This window comes from Motacilla alba, chromosome 7 (assembly GCF_015832195.1).
Source record: "Motacilla alba alba isolate MOTALB_02 chromosome 7, Motacilla_alba_V1.0_pri, whole genome shotgun sequence".
Classification (NCBI taxonomy): Eukaryota; Metazoa; Chordata; class Aves; order Passeriformes; family Motacillidae; genus Motacilla; species Motacilla alba.
In genome coordinates this window covers 33,582,950-33,603,715 of record NC_052022.1, presented here as the reverse complement: position 1 = coordinate 33,603,715, position 20,766 = coordinate 33,582,950, and the positions used below count along the sequence as shown (strand labels likewise).

Here is a 20,766-nt window from a genome sequence, read left to right as displayed (position 1 = left end):
AAAACTGTATTGCTTCACGAAACCAAGCACATGTGATTCCACCTTTTGGAGCCACAAAGCTTTGCAGTTGAAGCTTGTAAATTCTTCTGGAAAATCTGCTTTTTAAAATAGAGTGCACCTGTGACCTTCTCAGCCATGACTTGTTTAAAATAAGAACATCTCTTGAAGTAAAGGGACTGAGTTTGGCTTTCAAAAGTGCCACTTCCAAGTGATTCCTGTGTTGATTAATCAAGGCTGATTTAACAGAAACTCTGCCTTTAACAGAAGCTCTGGAACAAGAGACAGAGCCCCAGTAGAAGTCATCTGGATATTTTCATGGGTAAAACCAGTTTTTATTTCAGTGGGCTCCATGCCAATGATCCCAATCTGTCTCCAAGGGAAAACAGAGCAACACAAAGGACCGTGCAAAACAGCATGATGGTAACTGAGGCAGGACACTCTCCCCCTACAACAGAAAAGCTTATCTGGCGTGTCCACCACCTGGTGCACAGCTCTAGACATCCTTCCCCCCCTCCATGAGGAATTGAGGTGACTCAGGCCAGACAAAGGTCAAGCAGTGAGTTATCCCTGGTGCCAGGAGTGCAACTCGAAATAAACAACTGAGTGTAAAACCAGATGGGAGGAAATAAGCTACGAATTCCTGACTGAGAGACAGCTTTACAATCTATAAAAGCTACATGAATTTCTACAGAGACATGTGGGAACCCAGGACATCCCTCTGGGTGCCCTGGATGGCCCGAGCCGCTGGCAGGGGGCTCTGAGACCTTGGCATGCAGCCAAAGACACACGTGGGGTTTTGATCTTAGCCCATGGAGCAAATTACCAACTCTGTATGAAGAATTACAAGCCACACACAAAAGTTTAGGTAGTATAGTAGAAGTAGTCACGAAGTGAAAGGAAGGATTTTTGAGTGCTGTACAGGGGGGTTTAAGCCTTGTACGCAGGGGTCCAAGTTTTGTACATGGGGGTCAGGAGTTCTAAGATGGAGGGATTTGGGTGTGCCCTGTCCTCCTTCTTTCTCCTTCCTAGCCTCCATGTCTTTGGTGATGTTGGCACTCACAGATTGGTTTAGAGTAGAAAGTCACCATTCAATATAGATAGTAGGCATTGGGGAAAAAGTATAAACACGTAACACGTAATGTGTGATATAAAAGATGGCACCAGCCCCCTGGGAGGGCAGAGTGCCTTTGTCTGACCTGCTGAACGGGCCACAGCAGTTCAAGAAAAAAATCTTTTAGATAAACAACAATAAACAACCTTGAGACCCAACAACAGAAGACTACTGAGAGTCTTTCTTTGAAGGCACGGGTTGGAGGACGGACTTTTCCATCTTTCAGGGTCACCCCAATCCAGGGGCGAGACCCCACAGAGACAGAGTCTCTTACACACTCCCTGAAACATACAGGGGATCTTCTCCTGTGAGGTCAGACATGCCTCCACAGATACTTTCCCTGGGAATTGAGAGGAAAGATTTTATGTGTACCCCATCATCAGTTAGGTGGTAAGTACTTTGGATCTTAAGCTGTACTGTTTCTTTGCTGGCTGTAATATAGGTGCCTCTATCATGCACTGTGTGTTCTCTACCAGTTTTATTCCTGTGTAGCAAATAGTCTGTTTAAAATAGAATATCTGTTAATTTTGTGCCTATTAAATAAATAATTTATTCTGTAACGGACCAAATCAGTCATTATTAAAGAACTTGCAAGAGAGGGTGGGTTTTGGGGTGCTGGCCACCCCAATAAAGTTATTGCCTGCTGCCAGAGGCCTGGGCAGAAGGCAGGGACTTATCAAAGCTCCCATCTCCATTCATAACAGTAGCTGAGCTGACCCATGGTTGCTTCAATGGATCATATTTGAATACAAACAGATATTAAAGTACAGACTGATGGAGACCAATGAATGCGGATGGTGTCTGAGGGGCACTGCAGGAGGCAGAAGCAGAGGGATTCCTGTTGCTTGGGGAGCTCAGTGGTGCCAGAGAATCCATGGCGTCCTCGACCAGTAGCTCACTGCAGAGCACTGAAGACAGTTTCTCTAGATTTGGTGGCTGTTCCTCCACAGGAGCAAGAAGACATTTGCCAATGTTTTCTTCAATGCTTATTCATCAGGTGCCAGGCCCCAGAGCAGTGTTTATGGAAGGCAGTATGACCACTGCAGGACAACAAGGCTACTCTCTGACTGCCTGGGCTCCTGGTGCTGCTCAAAATCTGTGGGGACCTTCAGAGAGCTCCTTCTGCTCTCTGATCTTCTCAAGCTATAACAAGGACACGTGTGAAAGGGTGAGTTCATTCTGAAGCAGCCAAGAACAGAAACAGAGCCTTGGGAGAGGTCAGAAGATGGTGCTGTAGTACATGATCAAGGCATTCTTTTTATCCAGCTTCTGCCTTTTCTTTTTATCCAGTTTCTGTATGGCAACACTGGGGGTTTTCAGGGTTGGACCTCAATGAATGCAATTTATGCTTGGGCTGTACTCACCTGCTACTAAAACAAAGCTACTACAGAACCTCAAATGGATTTTAATCCTCCCTTAAGGAAAGGGAGAAGAAGGAAGGTGTATTTCAGAGGCTGCTTTGCAGCAGCAGCCAGCTAGCAGCTCAGGAAGAGCAGCAAAGCTTCATCCAATCCCCTGTGACGCAGGCAATTTTTTTTATTAGAATCACAGAATCATTAAGGTTGAAAAGGACCTCTAAGATCATAAAGTTAAAAAAGTATCCAAAATTATTCCCTCAGAAAGGGACTTGAAGCAGGGAAAGGAGTACTGCATCAGGCAGATTATTTCTTCATCTGAATCCATTAAATAAATATCCTATATATCATATAGGCTCTTCATCCTTCTGCTGTCCTAACAGCATCTGTTACACATAAATATCTCACTTCAGGGACCAAAAATGTGCATTTAAGTGATGTGTTCTAGGTAATTGTACATCGTGCTTTACAGCCTGACAGGAGCTATGACAGTTTCACTCTCATTCCCTGTGTCAGTTTTGGTATGAGCTCTCAACTTGTACTGATGCCTCAGGTTTTAGCTTTTATATTTTTCAGATCCTGTGCTGCTTTAGTGTGTGGGTCTGAGCTCCATATTAGGGGTTGGTGAGCTCTCTGCACAGAGTAGGGAGACAAAACAATTCCTTCTCTAGCTGGGGACCAAGGACAAATGATCTAAATCTCAGGCCCAAGAGCACAAACAACATGGACTGAAGAGAGAAAAACAAGAAGGATGGGACTTCATGACCTAAAGCTGTAACTGGACAATAACTCCATTATGCAAATGAACCAGAACTTATAAAAGTGAGAGACCCCATGACCAGTTGTCCATTTTGGTTCACCTTGGGTGCAGCCCTGGCTGGGCTCTTGTGCTGCCCAAGGTGGGTCCGTTGAGGCCTTTTAATAAATCCCTACTTTATTCTTTACCTCTGTCCAGCCTCTGTTCTAGGTCAGCCTTGACAAGGCATCAGTACTAACATTTCCATGAGGCAACATACAGAATGCTTCAGTGGACTCTGGACAGGCTGAATCACAATGTTTCCTCTGCCTACAAACCCAATTGAATACAAAAACTAATTCTGACATTCTCCACACATCCACCACATGCAGGGCTTCAGAGAGAGTGCCCTCCTGATCCTTCTGACCAGCTCTTTTCCACAGAGCACACAAAGGTCTATGAAAACAGCCCTCAAGAAACCCTTGGTGCCATTCAGATTCCTCCACGACAAAACTGCAAAGTCCTGTGAGTTGAGCAGCCCCAGCAGCCATCCTGAGTGGTGTGGTTGTCTCACCTGCTGCCCCAGCCATGTGCTCATCCACGCTGAGCAGGAGCTCCCACGCTGCTGGCTGGATGTCCCCATACATCTCCTCGGTGAGGATGGGAGCTGCCTTGATCAGCAGTGACAGAGGGGCAGGGGACAGGCTCATCACCTGCAACAAACCAAGCCATGCCTAAGGGCTGACCAAACTGTCCACAGGGAAGAACACACTCAGTGATTTTACCCTGGTTTTGGTCTGCAAATTACCCACCAATAACTTCTAGGTTCATCCATTTCAGAAAATGCTCCATAGAGGGAACATGGCCTTCAGCCTATACTGAAAGGCCAGTGTTTCCAAGCTAGGTCCTAGAGTCTTTTGCTTGTCCCTCACATCACCAAAACACCAAAAAAGAGCACTGAAGGAAAGCCAAACTCTCCCAAAGCGGGGCACAACCAGCAATACAGGTCCATTAAACTCTCATTAAGAACAGGCTTATGAAGAGGTTGTTGCTTCTTCAGGAACTTTGAACAAGTAAGAAGAAAGAAAACAAATACTGTAAACTGACAGGCTGCAGTTAAACATATCTCTGAATTCTTTGGGTTTTTTTGTGTCCTCAGCTCTGGTGTAAATGTCACTATGGAAAGCCAGAGATGCAGACTGTGATTTAATGGAGCTAAATGTTTAAAGGATTCTTTGACCATGTTTCCTTAAGAGGTTTAAATTTAGTATTAGTCAGATTGGGAAAAAATGTAGGGGTGAACTGATTGATACTCAGGAACAGCTCTTCACATGGGCTTGGAGATCCATATGTATTTTCCCTCTTGTTGCATTTTAACCTGGCACCTATATATCTGCCTCCCTAACTGGCATATGGCACAATCAGTACCTGATTCCTGATGTATTTTAGCATTCCAGAGTCTTTCTTCCCTTCCAAGTTGACATCGATCACTCTCTTTTTTAGAGAAGGAGTTCTCAAGCATGACTTGTCTGAGCACTGGAAGGAAATAAAAAGAAAGCGGAGCTCACTTTTATATTTCTCAAAATGTGGAAAAGGAGATTATGTACAAGAGGAATTTCCATATACTAGAAACCATCTGGTAGCAGAGCTGTAGCACAAAGCCTTCTTCTTTGCTGGCAACAGGCCTAGTATCAGTGAGACAACACATTTCATCCAATTTTCTTCTATTTTTAACAATGCTTTTCCCAATAAAATCTTAAGGCAGAAGACAGTAAACCAAATGAACAATGTGAATATTCTCTGTGTAATCTTCACTAGTGGCACACCCATGTATTTAGTTAAGTAGGTTAGAGGCAAAAAGTCTACAGCTTCTCTCTAAAAAAAAATTACCAGTGGAAGTGTTCAGTGTACAGAATGATTCCTCTCATGCAATCATAGAATCATTGATGTGGGAAAAGACCTCTAAAATCATCAAGTCAAGCCAGTAGTTTAATGCTGCCAAGTCCACCACTAAATCACATCCCCAAGTGCTCACTTCCTTACTTGTTTTAAAGTCCTCCAGGGATGGTGACTCCACTGCCTCTCTGGGCAGCCTGTGCCAGGGCTGGACAAGCCATTCAGAGAAGGAGTTTTTTTGCTAATATTCAATATTTGAATATTTACTAATATTCAATCTAAACTTCCTGGCCCTGAGGCCATTTCCTCTCAGTCATGTCCCTTGTTTCCTTGGAGCAAAGATCAACATCCACCTTGCTGCATCCTCCTGTCAGTTTTGGAGACTGAGAAAATCCCCTGGAGCCTCCTTGTCCCCAGGCTGAGCTCCCCCACCTCCCTCAGCTACTCCTGGTGCTCCAGCCCCTTCCTCATCTTCATTCCCTTCTCTGGACACACTTCCATGTCTTTCTTGGACTATGAAAAAAGCAAAGATTGTCATTTGCTCTCTGCAAGTGAGGTCTGTGCAAACATCCTGCACGTGTTTGTAGGCGACCTGACTGCCTCTCAAATTCTTTTTTTCCTGCTGTTTCTTAAATGCTTTGATGGTTGGATGTATGATGAAATGCACATCTCTGTCTTGCAATTCAAAGCTGGAGATGAAACAAGCCACAGAAAGGCACAGTTCTTTTGCTACCTTTCATGAAACGTAGCAGCTACTCATTTCTTGCCTGCCTTCTGCAGAGGAAATGACTGCCACTCTTCTAAACAACTCGTGCTTTTCTGTGCTAGAGGGAAAATGTGGGGTTTACAGTTTTCAGGAAAGCAGAAACATTAGCTTCTGTTTCACCTGCTCTGTGCTTTATTCCATGAAAACATCCCTCAATTTTCTAACTTGACAGGAAACAAACAATCTCCTGGTTGATGAAGAAACATAATGAATTTTTCCCCTTCATATGCCATTGCCAGGGATGACAGACTCTGAAAGCTTCATAACAGTTTCATGAACATTTTTATTTTCAGTGTTACTGCAAAGCAATTGAATGGCTCTGCCATTACAATTATTCAGGATAACTGCAGTCTGCCTGCTGTGGTTTAAATGTTGACACAATTCAGTTGGTGCTTGGGTGGACACTTTCCTGAAAGAAGAAATGTATTTCCACTAAAGCTAAAAGTACACTTTTACATATAAAAAGGCACAAAGATGTCTGAATACCCTGCTGAAAGAGTTGTTAAAAGGAGACAAACATTAAAGACTAATGTATACAATTCTTGGAACAGCCGAGAGCTCAGACCTAACAAAAAGAAACTACACAAGACGTTACAAGAATTTCAAGAGTAATTCTTACTAACAGATAAGAAAAACATGAACCATGAACAAAGAGAGACAGAATCCACAGGGTAGTAAGTAGAGGCCACAAAAGAGCACTAAAATTGAAGTCAGGTTGTAAGCTTTTTAAATGACCTTATCAGCAACTAAGATTCACCCCACTCAACACAGATTAAATTCCTTACATAATGCTGAATGACTTAACTGCTGGGTTTTTCTACAGCAAAGCCAAGCTTAGGAAAATCTGTATTCATTTTGTCATGAAAGAACTGTATGAGTACATCACGCAGTTTTCAAAGGAATCATGACCTGTCTGGACAAACCCTAAAACATTCTGCTTTTTCCATTTACTCACTTCCTTTTGCTTTTTGCCTCTTGCCACGTTGTTCAAAGTGCTGTTTTCTCTCAGGGAGTCCACTGTGTCTCCATAGAGCAGTTTGATGGCCCGGACAAGGCGAGCACAGGAGCGGCTGTGGTGGAGGTAGCAGTGGGGGTGACAGTAGTCAACGTGTGTGCATATGAAACTTTGCTGGTTGCACAACAGGATCATAACCTGGAAATTAGAACATAAACAGTTACCTGCAGAAAATGGAGCTACACAGGCAGTGGTTGGGACAGTCAAGCCAGCTTCTCCTCAGCCTAGCGAGGGAGGTGTGAAGGTCAACACAGCTTTAAAAAGGTATTTGTCTGTGTAGGTCTTCATACTGACAAGAGGTTTGCAAACCAGCTGGGCATGGCTAAAGAAACATTAGTGCTAACAAAGCAAAGGAACAGAGCAGCTATAAGTGTGTATATTCAGCTGGTGGCAAGGTCAAGGCTGAGGAAAACAGCATCCTCTCAGTTTGCAGAAAAGCTATTATATCACCACTCTGAGATGAGAGCTTGGACTGGAAACCATCAACTAGCCAATTGTCAGTAAAGCTGCAAACCCACCATGCTTGGGGGTTAGTTTCCTTCAAGGGGTGCAGAGGGAAATATCTCAGTATGCTCTCAGGTAGAAATAAGCTGCGTCAGTTGCTCTGCATGTCATGGGGCAGACCCATCCAGCCCAGCTCCATAGTAGCTGGTTCAGCTGCTATTTCTATTAGTGTTGCCATATGGCAGCAAGGAGTAGTAAAACTTACCTAAAAATCAGGTAAATATTTTGGAATTTAGCTATTCTGAGCCCTGCTTTACTGCAGAAACACTGGTATTAGTGTCTAAGCTACTTAATTAAAGATAGTCCTGGCAAGTCTACACTTGAGTGACCACTCTCTGGTGTAACTCAGATGGTTTCTTGCCAGAGGAACAAAGCTCAGGCCAGCAGCCCTTTGTACATTGATCTTCACGTTACAAACAAACCCAGCCTCTTATTAGCACTGAGGAAAGCACACAGGCATCTCCAAGCCATTCACACTGTAGGTCTTAAAAGACCTTTATGAATCTTTCTCTTCCCCCCACAATCCAGTGCAGAAGTAGCCAGAACTACCAGAAGGAAGCTATCCCCATTTTCCATCCACTGTAGGTCTGTCTGTGCAGCTGCAGTCTGCTGGCTCTCTCTCCAGGCTGCCACATCATTCTCAACCTTAAAATACTGAAGCTTCTAAAAATGACAGGAGCTTAATCTAAAACAAATCTGTGTAATGTTTGTGGGATTCCTGTGTTTGCCTCCTTATTCTGGCCTCCCATAATTTCAGGGTCGATCAAGAATAACTCAATATTTGTATCAATGTGCAAACTGTATAGCAGCACTGTGGAGCTTCTACCAGCCTCTGGTCCACTCTTATAAATTTCTGTAATGTACACTGACACAGAGTTGTGAGGACACCAGGCTCCCTAAAGGACAGGTAAAGGAAATGTTGGTGCCTTCATGGCAGCAATTTGAACCAGTGATCCTTTGGAGTTGTGTGCTTGTGGCAACTAAGTAAAGCAGGCTTTTTTTTTTTTTTTTGCCTGTAGCTTTAGTGACCATCTACCCAAATCTTCTTTCTAACAAATGGAAAAAAAACAGCATTGTCATGTAATATTGGTACTTGTGTGTCATTCACTGTACCTGGTGATTTTTCAAATTTTCCTTCCTCCTATGCAAACTAATCTCATGTAAAGTGAGACAAACATCTCAAGTGTCTTTCAGAATTCATGAGTCCATGCAGCATCTAATAAATACACATATGTCTAACACACTCAGTTTAGTACACTGGAATTTCCAAATGAGATGTAACCATTACCAAGAGCATTAGAGTATTGGCAGAAAGCAGGGTAGTCCAGGGATTGAGGTACTAGATTGGAAGACATGGCATTCAAGTTCCCTGCCCTGCCAGCCTCATCTGAAAAAGACAACTATCAAGAACTGTTTCTGACATCAAAGTATTAGATTAAGCCTGTTCTTGCCCACACCCCCTAGGAATGGGGCAGCTGAGAGCAGTCTGTGTGAAATACCTGAGGAGAAAATGAAGATATCAAGTCAGTATTGACAGCTGTCATTCCCAAAGGCAACTCAGAAGTCAAAGGGTGTCTGTGCTCACACAGGGCACCACCAATCATGGCACAGCAATGCAGACTTGCCCAATGTCTGTGCTCACACAGGGCACCACCATCAATCATGGCACAGCAATGCAGACTTGCCCACCTGGCTTCAGGCAAGTCTAAATCACAGGCACAGAGATTGTCCAAAGGGATGCCTTAGACCCGGCATGACCAAACCACACCAGCACTGTTGTACTCCCTGTCTGCTGGGCAGAGTCAAGACTACACAAGGCTCTGCTGGCTTACACGAGCAGCTTCTAAAATGCCACTTCCTAGAAGCCCAGCTCACACTGTAGCCCATTCTGTTGCTCTCCCTGAAACACACACTACTAGCCATGCTGGAGATAAGGTACTGAGCTAATGTATTTTCCAGCTGAGACAGTATGGCTGTCCCTGCGCACCTAGGGAGAAAACAAATTAAATATATGAACTAGAGAGAAGGGGATTTAATTCCGTTTTAGAAATGGCAAACACACAATTTCCAAAGGTCGCAGCTTACTTACACTTGAGACCCTTCGTGCTATATGGGAAAAGCACAAACTGCGATCTGGTTATTGCCAGACAAAGGTGTTTTGGTTGAAAATGCCATCCTTGAGAGCACTGCTGGCAGTACTTACGTGCAGCCACGACATGTTCCGGTGGTAGTTCTCCTCCATGCCCGTGCTGCTCAGTACCTCGGGTTCAATGCTGGGTTCGCTCGCACTCCAAGGGCTCCCTTCTTCAAAAGAAAAATACCCAAAAGGTTGTTGTTTTTACTGCTCCCTATGTGCTTTAAGACTAGGGACAGCACTTGTAAGCCAGGCCAGCCTTGTGGGAACAGATGAGAGTACACAGAGTAGGTCACACTGGAAAGACTGCATCTGGACATCCCTCCCCAGTCCTGCGCTGGCTTGACACTTACAAGAACTATTTGGACTTGACCCATAGGCCATCTTGTCAGGAGCAAACATTTGTCCCTCCATTTTTTTTTTTCTTTAATGGAAGGGAAATGGATAATCCAAAACGGTCATAAACAAGTTCTTTGCACCATTCAGGTGCTGCAAATGTTTGGTGTAGTGATCTGCATTGACTGGGCTCTGTGGTTAAAAACGTCAACAAAAATCCAACCAGAAGTGGCATCCAACTGGAAATGCCAACAGGAAAAGTCCCTGCTAATTGCCCGTAGAAACTGCTAATGTCATGGGGATGAAAGGGGAAAAAAATCCTGATTCCAGCACACTACAACACTTCAGAACTCAGCCAAGGGAGAGAGTTCCCTGAGAATTTCACTGAGCCCTGTGTTTCCCCTAACCACTTCATACCCTACAGGCCTCCCATAAAACTAATACTAATGATATTAAGACTTGGCTGGAAAAGACTTTTAGTTTACCCTTTTTCTCTTCTTTAAGTGAACTGTGACTCATCAAAGTTTACAGAACTGACAATCCCACTCTCCATGTTCTCCTACTGAAGCATCTTTTGGGTAACATAAAAATGACCATTAAACTCGGGAGGTTATTCCAGCTCCAAATGTATCCACAGCTTTTGGTTAACACCAATAGTGAAGGGAAGCCCTTTAATTCAACTGTGATGGAGATTTCACAGAGTAGGATGCACATCTTGTTTCCCTAAGATAAATGTATGGACATCCACCTTTTAAATACTAAGGAAAGCAGCTGTAAACCAGAAAAACAGATCTATATGCCAGTATGTAGAAATATAGTGTGCAGCATGTGAATGTTATGCTCTGCATATAGGAATACATGTGTTACATGTCACCAGACATGCTTATGACATCATATCCAACGTAGAATATGAAGTACATGCCTAAATATATATGTGTTTATATATATAAATATATACACACATACAGCCAATCTGTTGCTATGGACAATAAAATATCATATATACATATCACCTCATGTATTCATGATATCCTGTGATTTAGGGGTGTGTGTGTATGTGCATGTACACAGGTGCATGTGCTCCCCTACAGACAGCAAGCGTTCAGCTGGCAGGCCAGCATTCTAAGAGCTCATGCTTCAACACAGTGCTGAACTGACAACCTGTGCATGGAGCTGACACTGCACCCAGGATTTGTACCGTGCTCCTCCCAGGCCCTAGTCCAGGCAGTCCCTGAAGAGAGCTCTAGTTTTTTCCTAGCCTGCAGAAGTGGGGATCTCTCGTCATTTCTAGCTCTGCTGCAATCACATCAAGAGTTTAGGGTCCTTCCTATTGTCCCCTCCCTTTCCACCCACTCATCTAAGTTACCTATATCAGTGACAGTGTCCCTGCTGTGGGACAGCTGCAGCTCCTCATTCTCAGACTCTGAGTCCTGCCGTGATAACTTGGTGCTCTTTAGGCTGCCGGCCCGGCGAATGCTGGAAAGGGAACCCCCCTTCTTCACCCGGAAACTGCGGGTTCCTTTAATCTGGAGCAAGCGGGAGCCTCCTATCCTGATCTTCCTGCTGGGAACTGTATTAAAAGAATAAAAGAGGACTTTTTTCCCCTTAATTTTTCCCCATTTAAAAAAAAGAAAGAGATCCTGGCCCTCCCCGCCCTCCCAACCCTTTGCTGCCAGCCTGTATTGCAGCGTCTTCTGCCAAGGAATGTGGGGTCAGAGGCTCCCTCCAAAGCCAACGCCAATGCAGCTCGATCAATCGGGGAGTAAAGATGCTTCACAAAAATGTGGTCAACACCTCATATGCTGGAGATCTGGTACATCACCTCAGGCCTTGTCTGTATTTGGAATTAGCCCTTGTTCAACCACCAGCAAGTAGAGTCATCTGCACTAACAGAAACCCAAAGCAAAGAAAATCCTACAATTCACACCAATTTGAATCAATTCCTGCCAGGAAGCAGGATCTGCCCAATGGATGTAAATTGCAGTTTTCTTTGCCAGTCCTCAGTGTTTACATTAGTGCAGCATCACCTCTTGCTATGGATAGCTGGCTAAATCCCAAGCATGAACAAGGCACCTTGGACAAACCTATTTTCCCATGGGCCTGGGCTCTGTAAACCTCACTGAGCTCTGCAGTAGGAGCAATGATTTATTTATACAGCATGTGTGACTGCAAGAGGGGAGTCTGCTCCATGAGGCTAGCACACAAGGCTTCTTTGAAGTAAGGTTTGCATAAATCCGTGTCTCTGCATGTTACTCTTCATCATTAGAATGCTTTAGAGGAAACAGAAGCACGTAGATCTTCTCCTTCAGACAAATCAGCAGCTTTCAGGCATTAACAACATCCATTGACACTCTGCATTTTTGATGAGCACAGACATGGAATGGTTCAATGTTTAAAGCACCAACTGTTTGCACTTTCATTCTCCTCCTAGCTCAAAGGCAGTACATGGCAGTATGTCAGTCCAAATGTTGCAACACTCAGTCATTTTACTGCAGATCTAACCAGGCAAGGCCACGTGTGATCAATTACCTTTGGTGCGTGGTTGGGAATGAACAGCACATAGCTTTTTGGATACTGTAGCTAAGCAAAAGATTTAAATGGAATTGTATTTTGGCTTCAAGCTAAAGCAAACACACCTTTACTCCTGAGATTGCTCCCAGCTCCTCCAGAACAGAGTTCTCACTCCCATTTCCAGTGGCTAGCACCCTGGTCAAAGACAGTTGGGTATGTTTTGCAGCTACCCCTCAGTCCTCACAAATCAGTTGGCAAACCACTGCTGGGTGACCAAAGAATCTCCCTCCAAGTGACCATGCTAAGTTCCTCAGCCATCGCTGCTGCTCGAATAATGTTCACATCAAGCTCCACGAATCCCAAACTGCTTAAGCACATGTAACTGCATTTCATGAAGTCTGCAGGATCCCATTCTGGCACCCAAGGAGTACCTGTGATCATCTGAGAGCCTGCAGCTACCTAGCTGTAGTGTCTGTAGTTCAGACCTACCTGGAGCAGATTCTATACAGTAAACCCGTGGCTTTTGGGGAGCTGCTAAAGCCATGCCTGGGGGGAGCAATGAGAGCAAAGTTTTTAACACTCCAGAAAAATGAAGGGAAACCAATTAGTACTCATCAAAGAGTTTGAGATAAAGAAACCTCTCACTGCAGGCAAGCAAAATTTAGTTACATTCACACAACAACGTTTTCTTATCTAGGAAGGTGTAGATAATGAAAGATGCCTCTGCATATGCAGTGTTTGGCCCAGGTGGGTTCCCAGAAGAATATGCTGCGGCCAAAGAAAAGAACATAATTATTGTAATTTTTAAATATAACATTACCTTGCATTTATTAAGCTTCTAAAATACTGGAATTATATTATTGCTAAGGTACATTAAGATTCAACCTTCCTACCATAGTCACTTTCCCCATGTCTAAAATACAGTAAAGAGGCAGCTTTAGTAAAGGAAAACTACATGACAGTTTAGGGAAAAGGCAAAATGGAAAGAAAACTCAAAACTGCAGGAAAATGTTTAATGGAGAAAAGGGTGCAGAAAGTCAATACTATCTTTGCAAAAATACATTACATCTGTAGCACAGTAACATGCAAAGGAAAAGCTAAGTCAGCTTTGTCTCTAAGAAAAGGGGGATAGTTAGAGACTTTTCACCAGCAATTTCCAGCAGGACTGTCTGCTTGAAGGTATTCTCCCACCTAGGTAATGTCCCAGAGGACAAGACTGTCCCTTGAAAAGCTTAAAAATGGTTGCAAGCAATTCTCATAACTATCCTCAAAAAAAACCCCAACCCCAACCTTAACTTCTTCTCCTCTAAATAGGCAGAGACATCTTATCTCACACATCTTAAGACTATCAGACAGACCATAAGGCTGTGTGTTTTTCTGGGCTGCCAATATAAGAAGAGTAGAGAAAATGAGGTTGAGCATCAATTTATCCAGCCCACCTTTCTTAGGTGCATCTGCACAGAAGTAACCGGCCCACCAGACACACAATTTTGGGGAAAGTTTTACACCACACAAGTCTTGGAAGCATTTCTAGTATTTTCTCCAGTAATTATGGCAAGGTCACAGCTGAAAACACAAACTTTATCCAAAGCCTGCAGAAGTCAATAAAAGCTCCTCCAAATCATTAATAGACATTACAGTTCTGAGAGGAAAACCAGCCACAGACCTCACTGTTGTGAAACAATCATTAAACATTTATCCTTTTCAAGCAGTCATCAAAATTATCATTCAAATCCCTGCGCCTGTAAAATACTACTATGAGACAGAATGTAAATAGTTCTAGGAAACCTGTTAGAGGGTGATCTAGAGGTATCTGGCAGTTTAGTCTCTAATTGCAAACACACACAATGACTATATTGTATTGCAACACTTGTACCATCAGATAGAATGTGAGTCTTGCATGAGATGGCTCAAAAATGGAAACGATCTGCTATTCTCAGCAAACACAGTGAGCTTGAAGTCTGCTTGTACAGTATAGAGTATGCTGGTAACATCAATCTGCTAGCCATCAAAAGCCACACAATGTATTTTTCATGTGGTAGCAAAGAATTCAAGAGGCCAATCACACGAATTTGTTGTGATGCCATGACTTCCAAACTCATACAGATTTTCCACAGAAAAAAACCAATCTTCCCTTCTATCTGTGATTTCCCCAAAGTGAAAAACTGTGATCAGAAAAAAAACAAACATCACTTTTGATCTTTATTTTTACAATGAATCAAATAGTGATGCTTCTTCTCTCAGCCTCCCACTAAAAGGCAATTTCAAACAACGCTTGCTGCTTTTTAGCAATTATGCAAAGCTTTCGATCGATTTCAGTCATAGCACTGTTTTATAAAATTTAACATCTTTGCTTCTCACATTCATTATATTGAACCCTGAAGGCCAAAAGCGTCTCAGAAATTATCCAAAGCCACGTGACTCCATGGCTGCCTGCTTTTTAACACAGTCTATGCAAATGAAAACACAAAACCAAGCGCCACTTCACAAGCCCTGAGAGTACAAAAGCCTTATTGTTCTGACAAACCTTTTTTCTCCTCGAAGCCAGCCTCAGATTTGAGGGTGTGGCTGCTGCTGTGCAGGGAGTCCTTTGAATCTTCATTTTCATCCAGAACCCCAGCAAAGCTGATCTTTCTCTCATACCTGTGTCGGTCCATCTCAGGATCCAGACGCAGCCTGCAGCTCTCCAGGTCCTGTAGCAGAATGGAGACCACACAGATGTGCCAGCAGCATGAGCTCCCACTGCAACTAGAGAAGCTTCACAGAATTCACAGAATGACAGGTTGGGAGAGACCTTAAAGATCATTGAGTCCAACCCAGCCCCAACACCTCAACTAAACCCTGGCATCCAGTGCCATATCCAGGCTTTTTTTACAGACATCCAGGGATGGTAACTCCACCACCTCTCAGACAGGCCATTCCAGTACTTTATCACTCTTCCTTTTTGAAGAACTTTTTCCTAATATCCAACCTATATTTCCCTTGGTGCAGCTTAAGGCTGTGTCCTCTCATTCTGTCACAGTGCTGCCTGGTGAAAGAGACCAACCCCACCTGGCTACAATCACTTTTTTGGAGGTTGTAGAGAGTGATAAGGTCACCTCTGAGTCTCCTTTTCTCCAGGCTGAACAGCCTCAGCTCTTCAGGAAGAACTGCTTCAGATGGGGTTTATTTTAATCACACCTAAGCCAACTGCCTTGCAGCAGGCTGAGCCACCTGCCAGGATGGAAGAGTTACCAACCACAGAATTATTAGGATTGGAAGGGAACTCTGGAGATGATCTAGTCCACCCCCCCCCCGCCAAGTCAAGGTGACTCAGAGCAGGTGACACAAGAATACATCCAGGAGGGTTTGGAATGGCTCCAGCTATGAGCAAAATGAGCTGATACCTGCTCCATGATCAGTAAAGGCCTTCGGGTGAAACTTCAGTCAGGACCCACACACAGGACCTCACTCAGCCCACAGCCTTGTCAAGTCTGCCTGCTCTCTTGGTAGTTAAACCAGCTCATCAAAACTAGTTCAGTTGCAAATGTTTCAGCTCTTCAAGGCTTCCAAGTCTGTTCTCCTATCTATGGAATAGCTATGCCTACAAACACCAATGGAAGTGAGATTTGCTCTACTGAAATTCCCCCTACATGGATTACAACATTATGTACCTGATCTTCTTGGAAAGGAAGCATGACTCCAAAAATACAGACTTAGCATTTTAATCTGGATTATTGTTGCCTCTTTTTTTTTTTCTTCTGTACAAATTTAGAAGCAGTACTCTTTGGCCACTTTTTCTTATATACTCTTACATAATGCACCCTTGAGGTTTCTTTCACCTATAGCTCACAGAGTATTTCCTCCTCCTTGTCTCCCATACACAAGTCTAGAAAGTGATTAACCAGTTGCACTTCTAGCTCACATAAAAGCACTGACTTCTGTTGACCTTCATTATTCAACATATTCTTAGTTCCAAGCCTAACTACTTAATGACATGAATTCTAAACCATGGTATTATCCTGCTTGTGGATGCAGTCATTAATTATGCTGTAATATCACCAGTGTGTTTAAGGAGGATTTTGCTGAATTTGTTGCTTTTTAAAATTGTCCTTCTTGCATACCTTGGGGCTGAGCCACTTCATCAGAGGTCATCTACAGCCTTTGGACTCATTTTCAGAACCTAATTACAATACCATCCAGATAAATCAGCCTGTCAAGCCTAACTGCCATGACTAAAATTTGATCTGTCATTAACAAAAGCCAGGATAGTAGAGCTAAATCCTTCATGGAGATTTAACTTCTCATTTTTTCATTATAATTTTTATCCTGGTTTCTTAAAGAAATTTAGCTTAAAAGCTGAAACTATGTCAGCCATTCAATTCTCATCTCATTCTATGCTAACCACCTCTGAAGCTGAGGGTCACAGTCAACTCAGCTTTGTTATAGACGGATAATGAGGTGATTGGCTCTCGCAATTAAAAGATAACTATTGTGTGAATATTAAGAAAAGCTTTAGTGATGTATAGTTATGCTACTGCAATTTAGATGTCCTCTGTTCTCCCCATATGGCAGTTCCCAGCACTGCAAATTTTTCCTCATGTAGTCCTTTTGTTGTATTTTTGTTAAGGCTTAAGAAACCTTTTTAAATTTTCAAAGTGAGCAGTGTTTCTCACAACTTGTCAACAGATGACTGTGTGCATGTGTGTTTTTTGAAACAACAAGTTAAAGTTAAACCACACTATTAGACATAAGAAAATCCACACAAGAATGAATCACTGAAAATCAGTTTCCATGTGTTCTGCTATTCACAGCATTAGGTGTCACCTAAGCAGTTGTTTAGCTTACTGTTTATGCCAGGATTTGCCTCTGAGTCTCAAGGAGGTTTTTTTTTTCTTTCTTTGCTTCTTTGTCCCTATCTCTTTTCTTTCTTCCCATTCTCCCTGCAATTCTCTGGGTCTGATCCAAACCAATCTACAGCTTTAAAGCTCTGGCAAATTCTCTTCAAACCATTCTGTTCCCTTTTCCTAACTGCCTTGTTCTGACCCCTGGCCACTGCTAAACAGTGAGTGAACAATTCAGCTTGTCACTTCCTATAGTCTACCTCCCACACTTCCCAAGTCCCCCACCTGTTTTTTCCTCAATCCCTCTTCTCTCTTTGGAAACTTCCTTTAACTTCCAGCAGCACATGTTGTGCTTCCATGGTCCTACCTTCTTAACCAACCCATTTCATGTACCCTGACCATCTCCTATTCACCACACAATGGCTCCTTTCTCCCTGCAGAGATCCACTGGAGTTTTTACCCCACTCTACCTCTCATCAGAGCCTGGAATCTGGGATTCTGTGGGCAAAGACCTCTCCAGTGTGTGTGGTCCACTTACCACAAGAGGCTCGGTGCGTGGTCTGGGCATGTAGGGAAAGGTCTCTCGAAGGAATGTGGTTATCTCCAGGAGAAGCTGACAGGCTGCCATTTTTAGTGCAAAAGGACAACAACATTTGGTAGGATTCACAGTGCCTAGGAAAGAATATTTCCATCATGAGCAAGGAGTTAATGCAAGATCTGGAACCAAGAGGTGATGGACATTGTCACATATGGTGCACGATGCAAGCTGCACTGAAAAACAGGAAACCCCACACTTCTGTGCTACTTTTCCTACACTAAAAGAAACAGAATCAATCAAGTATCAAACCATGTATTTACTAGCACATGAAATAATATTAACATCTTAATTACACTGATTATATAATACTACATTATATTACATGATATATTATATTGATTATATAATATTGTTATATTACATTATATTTTATATTAAGTATATATTGTATTGTATTACATTGTATTATATTCTATATTATACTGATTATATATTATATTGTATTATTTGTTATATTAGACTGCATTACATTGACATTATATACATTGATAATATTATATACATTGATAATCCCATGATTATATACACTGATTATATTATAGTAGATTATGTTGAAGTACCTAGTAAGCTAACCACAAGTTTATGACATTTTGTACACATTATACATGCCATTTAAGGCTAATGCAGTTTAAGAAGTAGATATCCTTCTTTTCCTTTCAGTTTTGCACTCAGTCAAATCTTTTGCAGTTGTGGAAAAGAACTGTTTTCAAATATAGAAAATTATCTGAAATAAATGGAGTTATAACTAGTTGTTTCCTATTATCATTAATTACTACCCCAATAACTAGAAAAGGTAGCTTCCTTTGCAGTCAGGCTTCTGTAATTGTGCAAGCAATCCATGTGCTCTATCACTGCCCAAAGTGGGTCTTCATGCAGAGCTAAGAACAAATCCAGAACCATGGGAAGAGAAAGCAGAAGATAAAAACTACATCCAACAGGGAACAACAGTACAGGCAGACAAGCACCAGTAAACTGCAGCATACACGTATACACAAATGGTCTGAAGAGCACATAATGTTTGTTACCACCTTCAGCTACAACAGGATGTGTTTTGACAATTTATTTTGGTTTGCTATAACTTGCATGTCTATACAGGCACTCAGAATCAGTGATCTGTCACAGCTTTTCCACCCTTATGTACACACAGGCACAAATGTATGTGGTTTCATCTTCTTGTTGTTATACAGATTTTTAATGATTTTTTTTTTAATTTCTGCCTGAGAATCAGGCACCATACTGAAGTCAAGATTTAAAAGTCTTTAGCAGAGTTGTCAATTCACATCAGGTGAGTTGACCCTTCAACGTTCAGAAACTGAAAAGTGGCTGATCTTATACAAATATTTTGGCAGAAGTAACTGTGAGGAATGGAGTCTGAACCACTTTTGACACTCAGGTGACAGCAAGGCTCAAGAAATAAATTATGACCCTGCTTACAACTGCAGTTTCTGTGTGCAGGAATTGCAGCTCCCTGCCCGGTTTCCCCCGGTTTCTCATCCAAGTCTTTCATTACTGCTATACATCTGTCATGTTTTACATCCAGGCACAAAAAGAACAGGGGAGGAAGCAGGGCTGAAAGTGAGGGACTGGGAAATACAGCTGGGTGGCAAGAAAATGAAAAGAGAAAAAATATTAAGTGCTCCTAAAGCAGAGGTTCTTACAAGCGGGGGTTCTTGTAGTAAAGGGAGTCTCCTTACTGTCATCTAAAAAGTCTTCTTCCTCATCCTCCTTTCTCAGGCGCCTCTTGGTCTCCTCATCGTAAATGAGGCCAAGCAGGTTGGCAGGGCTCTCACTCTCAGCGTGGCACAGCTCATTGAGGCGGACACCGATTGCCTGCAGATGGACAAAGAGAAGCACAGCGGGTGAGAATTTCAGCCCAACCAGAATGGCCTGGTGTCGCTGTAGGACACCAAATAAAACGACACAGACATTGGAATTCCAAGGTAAGAAGAAGGGCAGTTTAATTGCTGACTCCAATATTTACAGACTTTCAAAAGTGACAGTGGATTGCAGGATGAAAGTGCCACCTCTCCAATGACACTGGACAAACCAACAGTCCATCACATTTCTCCTCCTCCAGAGAGGAATGTAAAAACAACAATTATTTACATAAAAATGCATGAAAAACTCCATTACAAGAATGTAAACATCAGAAAGCTTAGAAGAACTTAGAAGAACAGGGCAACACCCTGGCTTTATTTTTACTGTCTAAAGGGGAGAGACAGATGACAGAAGATTAATTGCCCCCTTTTTTTCAACAAAAGTTTTCCAAATGTCTAATTTCAGGATGAAAACTTTCAGTAAATTTAGTTAACAATACCCCCCCCCCCCCAAACTGGCACATTAACAGGCAGAAGGAGATTAGGTCATTATGAAGTATGTTTTTCTTCCACTTTTGTTCCTTTGATACATTTATTCCAGATTTTTGCTAAGTCTTTCCACTGAGAATGTAGGTCTTCTGCTTCAGAAAACATGCTGTGAATTAGGAAAGCAGTAACAGTCCTTATATCCTCCCCAAGACAGTTAAATACCCATGGGAAAGCCTGCTTCCATCTTCAAAGGAGAAACATCCTGATGCAATTTCCAAAAATAAGCTGAAAGTATGCTTATAGGAGCTGGGAAAGTGCAAGGGTAATGGTGTACAGAGGATGCGTGGAAAGAGCAGAGCCAGTCAGATTTCCATCTTACACTTTGCAGCAACTGATTGTTTGAACTGATTGATTGAACTGATTGTTTGTCATGGCTGTTTGCCAGCATCACTAGCAGCATGTCAATAGCTCTCGTGGTGTTGTCAGCAAACTCCAGGTAGGGTGTGTTAGCAAGGGTAAAGGTGTGTTAGCAAGGAGATTGCTTTCCTGCTAGCACACTTGAGAGCCCTCAAGAACTGTCTTGATTTTCTTTGCTGCACGTACATGAGCACAGATAAGTATGTGAAACTTTATCCTGTGAGATCATCACTTTGTGAGGGAAGAGATGTTTTACAT

The 20,766-nt window shown here is 42.7% G+C and overlaps 1 protein-coding gene across 11 annotated transcripts in view; it reads right to left on the bottom strand.

The window, feature by feature from the left end:
- Positions 1 to 20,766, bottom strand: part of UNC80 (unc-80 homolog, NALCN channel complex subunit) — a 135,008-nt gene that overhangs the window by 54,085 nt on the left and 60,157 nt on the right. For 8 of the 11 annotated variants that reach the window (XM_038143434.1, XM_038143438.1, XM_038143435.1 and 5 more), the window contains exons 24-31: positions 19,480 to 19,615; positions 17,726 to 17,859; positions 14,892 to 15,057; positions 11,220 to 11,423; positions 9,587 to 9,687; positions 6,820 to 7,017; positions 4,631 to 4,738; positions 3,777 to 3,915 (exon numbers count right to left, since the gene is read on the bottom strand). In XM_038143434.1, the coding sequence (XP_037999362.1) occupies positions 3,777 to 3,915; positions 4,631 to 4,738; positions 6,820 to 7,017; positions 9,587 to 9,687; positions 11,220 to 11,423; positions 14,892 to 15,057; positions 17,726 to 17,859; positions 19,480 to 19,615 (1,186 nt within the window). The remainder of the gene's footprint in view (positions 1 to 3,776; positions 3,916 to 4,630; positions 4,739 to 6,819; positions 7,018 to 9,586; positions 9,688 to 11,219; positions 11,424 to 14,891; positions 15,058 to 17,725; positions 17,860 to 19,479; positions 19,616 to 20,766) is intronic. The other 3 variants (XM_038143442.1, XM_038143443.1, XM_038143444.1) reach the window with 1 other exon arrangement.